At 44.4% G+C, this 16,148-nt stretch overlaps 1 protein-coding gene across 8 annotated transcripts in view; it reads left to right on the top strand.

Moving 5' to 3' along the window:
* The window catches only part of kmt2cb (lysine (K)-specific methyltransferase 2Cb), a 61,670-nt gene extending 45,522 nt beyond the window's left edge, over positions 1–16,148 (top strand). For 6 of the 8 annotated variants that reach the window (XM_086128346.1, XM_086128350.1, XM_086128347.1 and 3 more), the window contains 20 exons: positions 53–113; positions 242–474; positions 2,400–4,016; positions 4,345–4,536; positions 5,153–5,317; positions 5,400–5,529; positions 6,494–6,641; positions 6,732–6,916; positions 7,000–7,136; positions 7,556–7,820; positions 8,123–8,262; positions 8,526–8,630; positions 8,721–9,825; positions 9,929–10,065; positions 10,578–10,720; positions 11,107–11,281; positions 12,292–12,408; positions 12,490–12,563; positions 13,014–13,122; positions 14,218–16,148. In XM_086128346.1, coding sequence (XP_085984472.1) covers positions 53–113; positions 242–474; positions 2,400–4,016; positions 4,345–4,536; positions 5,153–5,317; positions 5,400–5,529; positions 6,494–6,641; positions 6,732–6,916; positions 7,000–7,136; positions 7,556–7,820; positions 8,123–8,262; positions 8,526–8,630; positions 8,721–9,825; positions 9,929–10,065; positions 10,578–10,720; positions 11,107–11,281; positions 12,292–12,408; positions 12,490–12,563; positions 13,014–13,122; positions 14,218–14,310 — 5,331 coding nt within the window. In that variant the 3' untranslated portion in view covers positions 14,311–16,148. The remainder of the gene's footprint in view (positions 1–52; positions 114–241; positions 475–2,399; positions 4,017–4,344; positions 4,537–5,152; positions 5,318–5,399; positions 5,530–6,493; positions 6,642–6,731; positions 6,917–6,999; positions 7,137–7,555; positions 7,821–8,122; positions 8,263–8,525; positions 8,631–8,720; positions 9,826–9,928; positions 10,066–10,577; positions 10,721–11,106; positions 11,282–12,291; positions 12,409–12,489; positions 12,564–13,013; positions 13,123–14,217) is intronic. The other 2 variants (XM_086128348.1, XM_086128345.1) reach the window with 2 other exon arrangements.

Genomic DNA, 16,148 nt, shown 5'->3' with positions numbered 1-16,148 from the left:
GTCACACATACACTATGGACTGTACGAGCAAATGTCTTTACTTTTCCACCAGGATGGCAGATTGACACAAGTACCACGACCAAACCCTCCTAATTTTGGACCGGGATTTGTCAGTAAGTTCTCAAAAAAATTTCTTTGCATCAGTGGTATTTCATTTGAAAGTTTATTAGGCTCACAAATATGCTGTATTTTTGCCACCCTATTCCGGCAGGCTTGCTAAAAAACACCCATTTTCTTTCAGACAATGCTCAAAGGGCTCAGTATGAGGAGTGGCTGCAGGAGACTCAGCAACTACTTCAAATGCAGCAGAAGTTTCTGGAGGAGAAGATTGGAGCACACAGGAAGTCAAAGAAAGCTTTGTCTGCCAAACAGAGAACGGCGAAGAAGGCCGGGAGAGAGTTCCCGGAGGAGGATGCTGAGCAGCTCAAGCATGTCACAGAGCAGCAGGGCGTAGTGCAAAAACAGCTAGAGCAGGTAAGAAGAGCTCTACGTGTCTACCTCCTCTACTGAACATTTGGCTCCCTTCCTCCTTTATTCATATATATAAACCAGAGATGAAAGTCCTCCGGATTTTCCCGAAATTCCGGATTTTCAAATTTTAAAGAAAATTTCTCTGGAGAATTGAGGAAAAATTGCCTAAAATTAATCCGGATATGAGTTGACAACATTGAACGAACACGCGTTTGAGTTCGTTGTTTTGCTTTCACGAGCGTAGCCATCTTGAGGCACTAACACTAGTAACAGTAAAGAGATTTTCATCTCTTTATAAACACACTTGCCAAACCCAAGTGGAATGAATAAAAGACGCCATGGACAAGACAGTTGTTGTCGCAAAAAATATATTTGGACAAAAAATGGAAACGCACAGATTGGCAGAAAAACGTGTCCGTCCGACTAAGAGTGTTGTCTCGGCTAGCTTAGCTTAGCTGTTGTCATGTGTGACGTCGGTTGCGTCAGCGCTGATTGGTTGAAATCAAAAGACGCGCTTGTGTACATGTTCGCGCTGACGCACGCACAGCAGAGAGCAGCGGACTATCTACTCAATACAGCGGCACATAATGAACACTCTGGTGTCTGGTGTCTGGTGTCTCATTATTATGCAATAATCATACAGAAACACACACAAAAGGAAGATTAATCATTGAATGTCGAGTATTTGAATCGCGTTTTGTTTAAACTAATTCATGCGTGATCGGCCAGGTGTGTGTGTACACACACACACACACACAGGTATATATATATATATATTTTTTTTTTTTCAGGAAAGTCCATTTTCATCTCTGATATATATGTATACAGTATATATATATAAACCTTAAACAATTTACAAAAGCACGCTGATAAATCTCCAATCTCCAGCAAACAAGTTCTTTGTGGAAAACATTTTCCACAAAGAATGTTTGCCGCCCTTCAAAAACAGAAACAAAGAAAAAACAAAAAATAAATGTCGATATTGAAAAAACAATCTTCAATTGGTGCCAAGTACACTTATAATCCCCCTCCATCCAAAATAATGTCCTATCGGGTTCTTTGAAAATTAATTAAGGTGCAACGCAGCGCGTGGACCAGCCTATAGTTAGGTGTAGCAACATACTTAGTCTTCTAGTTGCTACAGCAATACTTTTTTTCAAGGAATACTGATAAAAAAAATGTTGGATGAAAGAATTTATCTGTTTCACTATAATAATCATTTAGATCAGGGTTGGGCAAACTACGACCCGCGGGCCGGATCCGGCCCGTTGGTCTTTTTAATTCGGCCCGCCGAAGATTGGTGCACAATTAAGGCTTGATTGCATTCATTTCGTTTGGACTTGTAATGACAGGTATTTCAACACCAGGTGGCGCAGTTAGGGAAAGTGATATGTATCTGATTAAACGAAGCGGGTAACAAAGTACGAAACATTCAGGAGACGCCTGGAGTTGGAAAGACTCAAATCTACGAGACTTTGAAAAACAAGGAAGCGATTCTTACTCAGTCCGATTCTGGCAATTTCCATGCTCAGAGTGAATTGCTTGTGGCTCGAGTAAATGAACATTTCCTAGAATGGTTTGATTGTTATCATGTTAAAAACTTTCCGCAAACTGGACCGCTAATAAGAGTCGGAGAGCAGTCAAATGTGTAGAGCGTGAACAACAGGGGACTCGGTACACATCCTTGAGGAGAACCGGTGCTGAGTGTGATGGTGGAGGAGAATGTTACATTATTACTGGCATACAAAGACATTGTGCTATCTTGTTTATTTTCTATTTCTATTTCTAACTTTTGGCCCGGCCCTCCACAATATTTTCTACTTCTCATTTGGCCCCCTCGGGAAAATAATTGCCCACCCCTGATTTAGATGTACCCAAATATACACCATATCCGTCATCATTTTATGAACATATCTTATGTATTTTAGATCCGCAAGCAACAAAAGGAGCATGCTGAACTCATCGAGGAATACAGAGTGAAACAGCAACAAAACAACTTGACGCCCTTAATGCCTGGGATGCATTCAGTGCCGGGTCCTGCTGGCCTCGTTCCCGGTGGACCACCTATAGTCCAGCCTCAGGTGAACCCTGTGATGCAAATGCCAATTCACTCTGGCCCACCAAACACCCCTCCTCGATTGCCAAACCCACCACCAGGCTGGCACCCTGGCACTCCTGGTCCCATAGGAGGGCCTGGAATGCCACCTATGTTGCCCCCGCGGCTACATGGGGGAAATCCAGTGCAGCCCCATCAGATGCCGATGGGTAACATGATTCAACACTCTCAAATACCAGTGGAGTCCCAATTGGCAACAGCTCCTCAAGGGGGTGTTAAACCCATTCAGGCGGGCGGTGTGAAGTTTGATGATAACAATCCATTCAGCGAGGGCTTCCAAGAGCGGGAGAGGCGAGAAAGGCTCCGGGAACAGCAGGAGAGACAGCGGGTGCAGCTTATGCAGGAAGTTGAACGACAGAGGGCCTTGAAACACCGCATGGAAATGGAGCAGCAAGGTATGATGGGGCCAGATGGGATGTTGGCGCCGCTCGCTCAGATGCCGTTTTTTAACTCGGAGCTTCCGCAAGAGTTTATGCAGCCCCAGAGGCTTCCTTTACAACAGCAGCAGCAAGAACATGCAGCAGCTTTCCCCCAGCAGCAAGGCATGTGCTCGTCAACTGGAAACTTTATGCAAAGTGAACGCAGGCCCATGATGGGAAACGAGATGGTACCTCCAGAAATGGGCCCTGATAACCTCGGCCTACCAGTGTCCAACTTTCCACAGGGTCAGCCCAGACCTCGTCAGTTCAGCGGACCAGGAATGATGCTTCCCATGCCAGGCGAAGGTCCACCTTTTGCAAATGACTCGGCTACACCTCTTCCATCCAACTTCCCTGGCTCAGGTCAATCATTAATCCAACTGTACTCTAACATCATACCGGATGAAAAAGGGAAAAAGAAAAGAACACGGAAAAAGAAGAAAGATGATGACGCCGATTCGATCAAGACGCCTTCAACGCCACACTCGGACCTCACTGCCCCACTGACGCCATGCGTCTCAGACACGTCTTCAACGCCAACCAGGAACCCGCATCTCTTTGGAGAGCATGACCTGTCAAGATCCCCACTTGGATGTTCTACTCCGGGTCACTCTGAGCTAGAGAGGCAACTTTCTGCGTCACAATCCGGACTTTCGCTGGAGGCGGCAAGGGCGCAGGCTCAGGAGCATGACAGGATCCTCAGCAACATAAAGTTGGAGCAGACTGACAGCAGCGAATGTCACGGGTCAAGAGAAGGGCCCGTGGGTGCCGAAATTAGTTCTGTGAAGGAGGAGGGTGGCAGCAAAGGAGGCGTGTCTCCCTTCCCTGCTGGACAGAGTCCAAACAAGGGTGAAGCTGGCAACGAGCTACTGAAGCACTTGCTGAAGAACAAGAGCGCGACTCCACCAGAGTTCTCCCAGCAGCAGTCGGAGGAGAGCATGCGATCGGAGGAGGAGGATCCTGCTGACTGCAAAGCCCTTCTCAGGCAAAGCTCTGTGGACAGCAATGGGGTCAGTCTTTTTGTCCATATGCGTCACGTGGGGAGTGGGCAGCATAGTGAGTCAAACAGCAACTCAAGTAGGGTACACCAATATCGGGCCAAAAATTAGCATTGACCCTCCCTTCCGTTCAAAGTTAGCAAAGGCCCATTGGACCGATGTCTCGAAAATATCCTGAGAGATTGTCCTCTTGAAGTGACTCAGGATAATTGTAATCATTCACTTTTGTTTCTGAATGACTCACTTATGTGGTTGAAAACCTAGCTTATACGTTGAAGTCAACTATTTGGCTTTCATTAAAGAAGATGAACGTTTGTGTTGTGATCTTTTTCATCCTCAGGCGTATTCTGATGGCACTCTGGACTTCCAAGGGCATCTCTTTAGTGAACAGGAGAAGAAGAAAGGGAGGAATAAAAGAAACCCAAAAGGAGGGGAGAAACCTCCCTCTCGCTACAAGAAAAGGAAGAAGGAAGGCGATGAGAGGCAACTGATGCACTCCGGCCCGGACACAGTGATGACCCAAATAAAACAGGTAAGACTAATCAACTGATGAAAGCCTTTGCATGTGTAATTAAGAACAGAAACTAAATCAAATATGAAACTAATCCCTAGCCGATTGTGCAAAGAGATGTGTGTGTGTGAAGTCCCCCCCCGCCCCCCAATGGTAACCTGCAGCTGAAGGCTGCGAGTTATTTAGGTTGAACTAAATGCAAACCGTGTTTGCTGTAGTAATTAACAATTCTCTTCCTCAGTGTTTTTTATTATTGTTATTAATATTCAGAAACATTAATGACATAGTTTGAAGTTACCACCTAGTAGGTACCTTGCCCATATGAGCACCAATCAAATAGCAGGTATGCTCCACAAATGAGCAACTGTAAATTGCAAAGCCCATCTCGTGTGGGCAGAGCATAAAAAGGTGAATTCAGAAAATATTGAAAGCTTATTAAAATTAACAACATATGCATGAAAGTGGTAAGTCGTGGTGGTCTTATATGAACAATTGGTATGCTTAATTTTGTGATCTTCAGTAATTTACAAATGCTTTTAAGCTTTGAAGTGGAAGCAGAGAAGCCGTGAAATAAAGGAAAAGTCACATCAAATGTATAATTAAGGCATTTTATGTGGGGGGGTTTTTTCATTCACAGCAGCTCTCTCTGCTGCCCCTCATGGAGCCACTGATCGGGGTCAACTTTGCCCACTTTGCTCCCTACGGCACCGGTCAGCTCAATGGAGAGAACCTCCTGTCAGGCACTTTTGGCAGCGCCTCGCTGGATGGCGTCTCCGACTATTATTCGCAGTTGGCCTACAAGGTGAGCTCTCCTTACATTTATGATGCTCTTGGAACGCTCCTCTAAATTCATGAACTGACCAGGGCTCTGCTCTTTCCTACAGCAGAGTAACATGAGCAATCCACCAACACCTCCGGCATCTCTTCCTCCTACGCCCCCACCTGTGAATCGGCAGAAAATGATCAATGGCTTTGCTACAACAGAAGAGCTGGCGAGCAAAGCAGCAGCCATGGGTAAAATGCACACGTTTACTGTACGACCACTGTTGGAGCTTGGTCCCCATTGCCGGCAGAAAGTCCAATTCTTTTCCAATGAGGGTTCGACTCCACCCAGGCTGCCCTTTGTCACTGACTCTGTTCATAACCTTTATGGACAGAATTTCAAGGCACGGCCAATGTGTGGAGGGGGTCTAGTTTGACCACAGTATTATGTCTGATTTTTGCAGATGATGTGATACGTCTACTTTCATCAAGCCACAATCTTAAACTCTCACTGGAGCGGTTTTGCGGCCAAGTGCGACACGGTTAGGATGACAATCAGCGCCTCCAAATCTGAGGCTATGGTACTCAATTGGAAATGGTGGAGTCTTGTTCACAATTTTGTGTTGGGGGGGGGGAGCTGGTAGCCGGAGATCGACAAGCAGATCGGTGCAGTGTCTGCAGTTATACGTACCCTTTATTGGTTAGTCATGGCGAAGAAAGAGTTGAGCCAAAAGGTGAAGCTCTCGATTTACTGGTAGATCTACGTTGCTACCCTCAGCTATAATCACATGTTGAAGGTCGTGGGCGAAAGTAAAAGATCCCGGAAACAAGCAGTCAAATTAATTTCCTCCGCAGAGTGTCCGGGCTCTTTTTTAGAGATAAGGTGACAAGCTCGGACATCCGGAAGGAGTGCAGTGTCGAGAGACTGCTCCTCCGCATTGAGAAGAGACAGATGAGGTGGCTCAGGCACCTTGTTAGAATGCTTCCTTGGTGAGATGTTCCGGGCATCTCCCACTGGGACGTCTCTTGGCTGGCTTGGAAACGCCTTGGGATCCCCAGGAAGAGCTGTACGAAGTGCCTGGGGAGAGCGAAGTTTGGGCTTCCTTGCTAAAGCTGCTGCCCCCATGACCTGACCTCCCATAAGCAGAAGAGAATGGATGGATGGATATTTTTATCATTCAGAGCACAGTATAACCGCATGGTCTTCTATGTGCAGTGACCAAAGGCCTTGTTCCGAAGCCGCTACATGTCCCGTTTAGGACTGAAGATGATCTGCTAGCTCGGGCCATTGCTCAGGGTCCCAAAACAGTGGATGTTCCCGCATCCCTTCCGACCCCTCCCCACAATAACCAGGAGGAGCTGAGGTATCTGACACACAGATTAAAGCAATACAGTTCTTTGTTTCCGTACAAAGCTGCAAGAGTTTGACTGTATTTTTCCCTGCAATGTCACAGTAACAAAGGGCAGGAGCTTTGCAAGGAAAGGGACACACCTGATAGTTTTGTTCCATCCTCGTCCCCTGAGAGTGTGGTTGGCATGGAAATTAGTCGTTATCCAGATCTGTCATTGGTGAAGCAAGAGCCACCATCCCCCTGCGTCTCCCCTGTGCTCCCCATGCTTCCTGCGCCGGATGGGAAAGGTATGTATGTTAGAATGCAGATTCTCATCATTTGATTTTTAATTTCATTGGCATAAAATAACTTTTCCGATTTTCCTCTTTAGGGTCAGAGGTCAAATTGCAAGATATTAAGACTGAGCCTTCAGGAGCCTTCTTTGGATCCCCGTTTGGTCCAATGTCCAACAATTCCAAATCAGGGCTGGTTTCTGTAGCCATCACTTTAAGACCAGCTGCAGCTGAGGTAAGAGTACCCAAATTCAGTGAAAATATACTTGAATTAACCAGTGCAGGTCTTTCATATTCTTTTTGTCTTTTAGGATCCATTGTAAAAACTTGCGTAGGGTAATCAAACAGGTGCAATTGAACTAGCCCACTGATCGGTCAACAGAAAATCATCGCTTTGCAACAACACAAGAAAAGTGAAAACGGTTGCTTTTCTCTTGTAATAATCATGCACATGCGAAATAGAAACACCTCAAAATTTATTTGTTGCCGCTCATTGTTTTCCTGTGTTGCGTCGCGTTCCTTTTTTGTCGTTGAATTCATTGCTGTTAGTGCATTTATGATGATGCCGTGATTTACATAGTTGATGACCTCCTAAAAATACAGGGTCAAAAACCTATGAATGTTTTTAAGTCCTGCTCTTTTTCCCTGCTCCAGAACATCACTGGAGTGGTGGCAGCCATTTCAGAGCTGCTTTGTGTGAAGATCCCCAGCAGCTACGAGGTCAGCAGCACCCCAGACCGGGGGCCCATATCCATGCTCACTTACCCACGCGTGGACCTTCGCCCTCCTTTGCTTTTCCATGGGCAGGGAGAAAATGGAGGCCTTCATGGTCGCCCGGGACAGATGATCAGGCCTGGCGGCCCGATTGGAATGATGCAACATCAGGCGCATCATTTCCGCTTCCATCCCAACAGCCCAGGTGAGGAAATGACTGAAGAATGCTAGTCACCACTCATGATGAGACTAGTGTGTGTGGTGTGCTTGATAATTAAAACACACAATGACCTTTTCTGAGCGGATAGGAGAGAAGTCACACCACATGTCCAAATCTTTTTTATTTTACCGGTATTTTTTTTTTTTTTGAAGAGACACCCAATTGGGCCTATCAGGGCATGTGTATGCGACTTAAGAGCGACAATGCTGCTTTTAATTCAACTGCCTACATGATCTGTGAACCATTTGAGGTTTTTTTTTGTTTTGTTTTGTTTTTTTTTGCTTTAGGCTCCGTCCTAGCTCGAGGACCTGACCAGAGAGTTTCTGGCAGCCCTGGATGTAAACCTCAATGGTGCTGCAACTGTAAAGTGGTGGTCCTGGGAAATGGAGTGCAGAAATCCATCAAAGAGCTCCCCTCTCACATTAAGGTACCATATGTACAGTATCTGGTATTTGCTCCTTGGATAATAGTTGTGTAAATTAGTACTTCGTCTTTCTATACTCTGTTTCTTGCATGTTTTTGAATACTCAGATATCAGTCTTACGGATAATTGATTGAAATTGAGATTTACATTGTGTTTTGAGCCTCTTTTTACTTTTAACATGAATTGAGCTCAATAACTCACAGATGTTGAGTTTTGATTTCATTTCCCCCTCAAATTCTCATTGTTTGGACAATTTCGTTCATTAGGAATCTGTCAGCCGTTTCAAAGACGAGCTGGTCTTCTGTAGTCAGAACTGCTTCCTTCGCTACTGCTCCTCACCAATGCAGCCCAAGTCATCCACAGAATCAAAGGTTTGTTAGTGTCCTGAAGATGCAGTAATTCATCATTCTTTCTTGTATTTCACGGTCATTTTCTTTTCTTTTCTTTTTTTCCCCAACCAGGAATCCCTGACGCTCATTGCCGCCTCGGATCAAAGAGAGATGTTCTCTAAAGCCCAGCATCAGTACAACAACAACATGTCTTCAATGGATGTTCATTGCCTAGCCCAGCTTGAGCCTAAACACTCCCCCCCATCGACTTCTCCAATCCCCTTCCCCGTGGCTGGTGAGACAGCCAGGTCGGATGCCATCAAAGTGACTGTGAAGCTGAAGGCCCGGCCCAGGTCCCACGAGACTTGGCATCAGGTCAAGAGACCAAAGGGTCTTCGATGGAGGAAGTGGACTGTCCAGGTGGTGGTGCCTAGAGGAAACTCTCAACTCCCTGAAGAAGATAAGATTGACGACCTCCTGAAAAAACTTGGCGCCTCGTTGCGGCCTCCCGTGTCACTGCGCGACCACAGGCGATGCTGTTTCTGCCACCAGTTTGGAGATGGAATCACTGACGGTCCCGCTCGCTTGCTTAATCTCGACCTGGACGTGTGGGTGCACCTCAACTGCGCCCTGTGGTCCACAGAGGTGTATGAGACGCAAGCCGGCGCCCTGATCAACGTGGAGCTGGCGCTGCGTCGTGGCCAAACGGTGCGCTGCGTCTACTGCCAGCAGACGGGCGCCACCAGCGGCTGCCACCGCTTGCGTTGTACCAATGTCTACCATTTCACCTGTGCCCTGCAAGCCCATTGCACCTTCTTCAAGGATAAGACCATGCTGTGCCACGCCCACAGACCGCGGGGCACGGCCGGACATGCCCTGGAGCACGAGCTGCGCTGCTTCGCCGTCTTTCGACGTGTTTACGTCCAAAGGGACGAAGTACGCCAGATGGCCACAGTTGTGCAGCAACCCGAGTTGGGCTACACCTTCCGAATAGGCAGCCTGGTGCTACACGCCATCGGCCAACTCACGCCCATGCAAATGGCAGCATTCCATTCCACGACCGCCATCTTTCCAGTCGGCTACGAGGCTTGTCGTATATACTGGAGCATGCGCCATGGCAACCGCCGTTGCCGCTACGTCTGCTCTGTTGAAGAAAAAGATGGGCAACCCGAGTTTACCATCAGAGTCATTGAACAGGGCTATCAAGATCTGGTCCTGACGGACACCACCGCTAAAGGTTTGCGCTCAAACTTGCCTGTCAGATTCCTGAAGAAAAAAAGAAACTCACTGCGGGCAAACATATCTTTAACGTTTTCCCGTTCTGATCCCCCTCATGTTAGGCGTTTGGGATCAGATTCTGGGTCCTGTTGCTGAAAAAAGAACGGAATCTGGCACACTGAAGCTGTTCCCAGTTTACTTGAAAGGGGAGGATCTGTTTGGGCTCACAGCGTCTGCTGTCGCCAAGATCACTGAATCGGTTTGTATGAGCTCTGATGTTGTCAGCATAGTGATATGCAGATTGTGAAACTATAGCAGGGGTGTCAAACTCATTTTAGTCAAGGGCACGGTTGCCCTCAGGCAGCCGCTATGACTGCGAAAACATTACGTCACATATACGCGTACTCAACAAATTATCATTGACTTCTTATTCCAAAACTAGCTATCCATCAATTTGTTGAACTATAGTTCGTTCTGTAAAAAAGGACTTTGTTCACAAAATAATGCTTGCAATATCTCACAGTGATTACATCTGATGATTTAAAATGTTTGGACACTTTAGCAAGAATCATGGAAGGTGACCCACATGATTTGCTTTCACGGGCCACATAAAATGACGTCACATGTCCCCCCGAGGCCTTGGGTTTGACTGTTAACTCATTCACTCCCAAAGACGTTTTTAAACGTCTTTTCAGACTTGGTCTAGAATTGGCTGGTACTGAATGAGTTAAACTGTAACAATGACTCCAATGTTTTTGCTCTCTATTTCAGCTCCCTGGAGTGGAGGCTTGTGACAGATACTCATTCCGTTACGGGCGCAACCCTCTCATGGAGCTTCCTCTCCTGTTCAATCCCGCTGGCAGTGCCAGGGCTCAGCCAAGAACCGGCTCCCCTCGCACCTCTCTGGTCATCAGGTAAGATTTGGTGAAAGTAGCATCACTGCAGATCGTCCTCGTTCCATTCCTTTGACAGCAAAGTAATCCGAACTTTAACATTACCTGACTGTCTATCTGTAGTCTGTCACTAACATATGGTAATGCAGCAGCAAAGTCATAATTGCAGGAAATGTTTCTAGGAAAAACACTTCCAAACCATAAAAATGTGACAATCAAATGAAAAAGCCTAAGTACAGCGGTGAACTGAGCGTGCCTTCTTGAGCCGCACGACCACCGATTTTTATGCCCCATCCACTGCTGCTCAACATAATTTATTGCTCATCATTCTTACCCTTGGCCCTGATGTACAGAGGATTTTCTGTATTTTTTTTTCACACTATTAATACATATCTGTTGCTTTATAGGCCACAGGTGCAGGCTGTATCTGGCGGCAGTGCCAGGTCGAACCAGAATGTGGCCCAGGGAGAAGGCGGCTCCTCCCACAACAAGCCGGCAGTCGTGCACCCAAGATCTTCACAATACCGCTGGATGAAGAGCGAGTGGAGAGCCAATGTCTACCTGGCCCGCTCCCGCATCCAAGTCAGTTTTACAACCGCGGCGGGGCTTTAGTCATGAACACCATTTTAGTTGAATCAGTATTTGTCGAATTAACCCATAATCTAATTGAAAAACGTGTACTGGTAGTGCCCTTGTCCTTAATGGGGATACAGTCGCGGATAAAATTCGCTGAATAATAGTTTTTCTCACCTACTGGTTGTTTGATTATGGAAATAGAATATCAGTTAAAAATGTGTTTGAAAAAAACCACAACGTATTAGATATAAAACATGCATTCGTGAAATACGTGTCTCGTCTGATGCCCAAGCAAAAGGTACCGTAATTAGTACTTATCATTTTTGCACAGGGCCTTCTTGTACTTGGTTACGGGTGTTGCACAAACCCCAGGAGGAGTTTTGCTCCGTTCCTTTTGCTCCAGAAACTCATAATATAAATCCAAAAGGTTTATCGGCTACCACATAGGAAATTGAAGCTTCAGTTCTTGTCACAGATTTTAGATTGTGTCGCAGTCTAGAGGCTGACCAGGCCACTTCAAGATTTTAATGTGACCAAGCCATTGCTTTGTTGTTCTAGCAGTATGTTTTGCTCTGCTTGGAAGATCAATCTTTTGTGTTCCTGTTGAGAAAAGGAGATTTGGAGTGTGTTCGTGTAATCTTGCTGACTGAGGTCGTCCCAATTGCCTTCAGACCGTGAAGAAGGTCGAGGCCTCGCGTGGTGTTCCAGACTGTGGAATAATGTCACCAAAAGTTGACATCTCACCAAGCCTTTAGCGCCGACCAATCTGTGGGAGCCAGAAGTTTTATATTGTGTGTGTTTTTTAATGCATTTTCATCTGAGATTATGTCTATTATCATAATCAACAACCAACCAATATTAGAGGTTGATAATAAAGAGCAAGCCCTTAACCGTATGTACCGATATTTCCTAGAATGTGTCATTTAAATTACCAGTACTTAAAACTCCAGTTACTCTTGTTTTATGGAATGAGTTTTGTTTTATGATGGAAATGTACTGTAATGACACATTTGTAGGGTCTCGGGCTGTTTGCTGCTCGAGACATGGAAAAGCAAACAATGGTGATTGAGTACAATGGAACAGTCCTCCGCAATGAGGTAGCCATCAGGAAGGAGAGGGTCTATGGATCTCAGGTCGGCATCCATTTCACTGTCAATCAGCTGTAGGCTATTTGAACAAAGACTAACAGTGATTTTTACCCACCTCCTTTCCAGAATCGAGCTGTGTTTATGTTCCGTATCGACAGCGAGCATGTTGTCGATGCGACCCGATCGGGAGGGCTCGCCAGGTACGTGACGTTTTACCGCTCGACGTTTGCTTTTCGGGTTTTCATTCGGAGTGGTTTACTTTAACGAAGCATTCAAAAAGTTGAGTGTGATGTCTCTGCCTTTGGCTTTTCTCTCTTTTGCACTCTTGACCCCCGACCTTGAATAAATGTAGGCGGGTTGCCTCGGGCTGCCGGTTTCAATGTATTTTGTGTCGTAATCAGCATATCTCAAACTCTTGACTATTTAGCTTGTTTCATGCGGCGTAATGCGTTCTTTGGAACACTTCTGAATTCACACTAACGAAAGGGCACATGCAGGGTAAAGGTTGGCAGAGAAGACTGTTTTCAGTGAACCGTTTGTGGTCGTTCTAAATGGAAAATGGGAAGAAAAAAAATGATCATTAGTAATGCACTCAGTCGGTTCGCCCTGACGTTTTTTCCTTTTTCTGTAATCTTCTTTTTCTTTAACAGGTACATGAACCACTCTTGTGACCCAAACTGTGTTGCTGAGGTTGTGACATTTGAAAGGGGTTACAAAATTATCATCAGCTGCATCCGCCGGATTGAAAGGGGAGAGGAGGTGCATATTCTTTTTCTTTATTCCACTTTTTTTTTTTTTTAAATGAGATTACTCACACTTTGTTATACAGTGCAATTAGTCTATGATAGGGACATGGCGTATTTTGACTTACAAACAGGAACAAAACTTCGAGGACCCCCTGTAACACAACTAGAAAAGTGCAAAAAATAGGTTGACCAACACAGAAGCCAACTTGGTTTTTTTGGGGGGTTTTTGGGATGATGTTCGTTTGTTGATGTTCCAGATTTGCCACACATTAACAACATTCTTGTCTCCCAAAAAGTTGAGTGTCTTTAGCGGAATTTGAGTGCAAATATTCCATTCTACTTTTAGTGTGGATTTACACTGCAGGTCCAAGTGCCGAATTCCACTTGGCTTCCTTTATCCAATTCTTTTGGACTGTTTATTTCCATGTACAGTTCATGCGACACAAAGCAGGAAAAAATGTCCACATAAGTGGATACTCAAATTGCATGTGAATAACTCCTCAGGTGTCAACAACGTGACAACATAGATGTAAACAATAGGTTAAAACAAAAAATAAATCTAAAAACTAAAAGTGACATTGTGTTCATTTGGCCTAATCCAGGGCTCCCACGGATCCTTAAAAAATCGTGAGCGCCATTGAAACCATTCATCTAAAAACAAGGCTTCATTGGCATGAAAATATATTCAATCAATCCTGGCACAAAAATAGGATTTTACGATTGTAAGTAGTCTCAAATCTCCAAATAAATGAATGCTCTTAAAAATAAAAAAATAAAAAATTTAAAAAAAGAATCTAGCAAATGACACTCGATGGCGGAACCAACAAAACAGTGATGCGGTATTTTTTTCAGATCTCTTGAGAGCAGATGCGTGTCATTTACGTACGGTGGCAACCTTGGACAACATGGGCCATCGGAAAGTTGCTCTTCAATTTCATTTCCAATGGCTTTAAAACTATTTTAATTTAACAACTCATATCTTAATTGTGCCTCTCCAGAGCAAATAGCCTGAATTGTCTCACTCAACGATGTCGTGTAAAACCATCCTTACGGGAGGAAGTGAAACCCAAGGAACTGTCCCTCACGCCTCTGCTCTGTCATTTTCCAGCTGTGTTTTGACCACCAGTTCGACCCCGTCGCCAGTCAGCACAAGGCGGCGTGCCACTGTGGCGCCGCTGAGTGCAGGAAGTGGATCTACTGAGCGAAGAGACGGCGATGCTGACAAACCTTAAAAAAAAAGACAACAACAACAAAAAACATTCCCTGCTTCTTGCCTGCGGATGCTGAGAAGGATCAGTTTCACCCTGAAGTCATTTTGTGACGGATCAGAAGGCGTCCGAGTTGGATGGAGGTGAATGGAACACAAGTAGCAGGATGCGACGTGTGCCATATGTGCGAGGCCATTGCATTGCGACGCCTCTGTCTGTCTGTCTGTCTGTGAGTGGGTGTCTCTGTAAACACGTGTGCGGCTTACACAGGGTGTGGAATTCACCAACGAATGAGAAAGCACTGTGCAGGGTGCGGCCTTATTGCTTACTAAGGGCAGGCCCTTTTGTTTGTGTGTGTGTGAGTGCGTGTGCGTGTGTCGTACTATGCGTATGACTAAATGTAGACATCACTGAATGAGGAATGTACAGCAATGAATACTGCGAAGGGAATATTAACTTGCACTAAAACAAACAAAAAAAAAGATTAAAAAAACCAACAAAACTGAAAAAAAAAATGGACACACACTCACACACACAATACTTGATTCCATGAGTCAGTTTTATCATAGGTCTCCGTCATGTGATTTGTGTGGAATTTTGTATTTATTACCGAGTGAATGAATTTGATTCTCTACATAATGGTGATGATTTGAAGAAGGCCAGATATGTTTGTGAAGTGAGAAGAAGACATGCTGTTACTTTTTTTTTGTTGTTGTATAAATGTACATAAAGAAAAAGTATAGGAATAACCGACCAAATACTACCTTAACCCTCTCAATGTTAGGTGTTTTAAAATTTTTGTTCCTATTTTCTTCTCCCCGTTCTGTTTTGTCAATGAAATTTATTTAAGATGGAACGTTATTTCTGTTTGAGAGTATATATTATGATTATTCTGTACAGAATTTGTAAGATAACCACAATAATTCACAAAATATTTTTGTTGTAAAAGTAAGGTATTGTAGCTGTAGTGTTTTGTGACTTTAAACACACACGTTAACCACTCAAAGAAACAAAAAAAAAAAAGTTGAAGAAATGCTATTTTTGTTGCTAAATGATCAGTTGCAGATTGAAAATATCAACTCTCCAAGTGGCGACAGATTGTCTGTCGGACGTTAATCAGGTTTGATTTTAAATAAACTGTGAATTAGGTTTCGAAACACCAAAAGGACAACTTTTTAACTTTTTAACACAAATAGGAACACCAACGTATATTTGTTGTTTTTATGTTGCTTTTGAAACAAGGTGCAAGTGTCTGATGACGACAACTTTGACAAACCAGAGTGCGTGTGTGTGTGTTTATGTTTATGTATGTGTGTATGTTTGACAGAAAGAATTGCCGGGGAACTTTTGCCACCGTCGCTTCTCTCCTTTGGGTAGATGGCATTGTCTTTAATCAGAACTATTTCTTATACTGACACACAGTCACACGTCACATGCGTAGAAAATGGAAACGTTTTTTGCGTGCACAATTTCAAGTAAAATTTTGGAGACAGTCTTAGAACTCGTAATGTATATGGCATGTATTTTTTTAACTTTCCGAGTCAATTGTATATATTTTCTCAATGAATGGTTGTAACAAAATTGTTTCTTAAATTTTTTTTTCTTTCTCTTGTATGATACGACATCATCCTGCCAGTGTGTTTGTGCTACATTTTCTTTGTCATGTAAAGTAGTCCCATTTTTGGTTCTTTATATCCCCCCACAACCCACTTTTTTGGGGGGCGGGGTGTTTCTTTTGTTTTTTGGAAAATGCCTTTTGAAGTGTACAGAGTACGGAGTTTGTGGAATTGAATTTAGAAACATTTACAAAAATAAACTATTTTACATGTTA

This window comes from Hippocampus guttulatus, chromosome 14 (genome assembly GCF_054856545.1).
Source record: "Hippocampus guttulatus isolate MCC_2025c chromosome 14, RoL_Hgut_1.0, whole genome shotgun sequence".
NCBI classification, from domain to species: domain Eukaryota; kingdom Metazoa; phylum Chordata; class Actinopteri; order Syngnathiformes; family Syngnathidae; genus Hippocampus; species Hippocampus guttulatus.
Note: the sequence above shows the minus strand (reverse complement) of the source record. Positions and strands in the feature narration are given on the sequence as shown.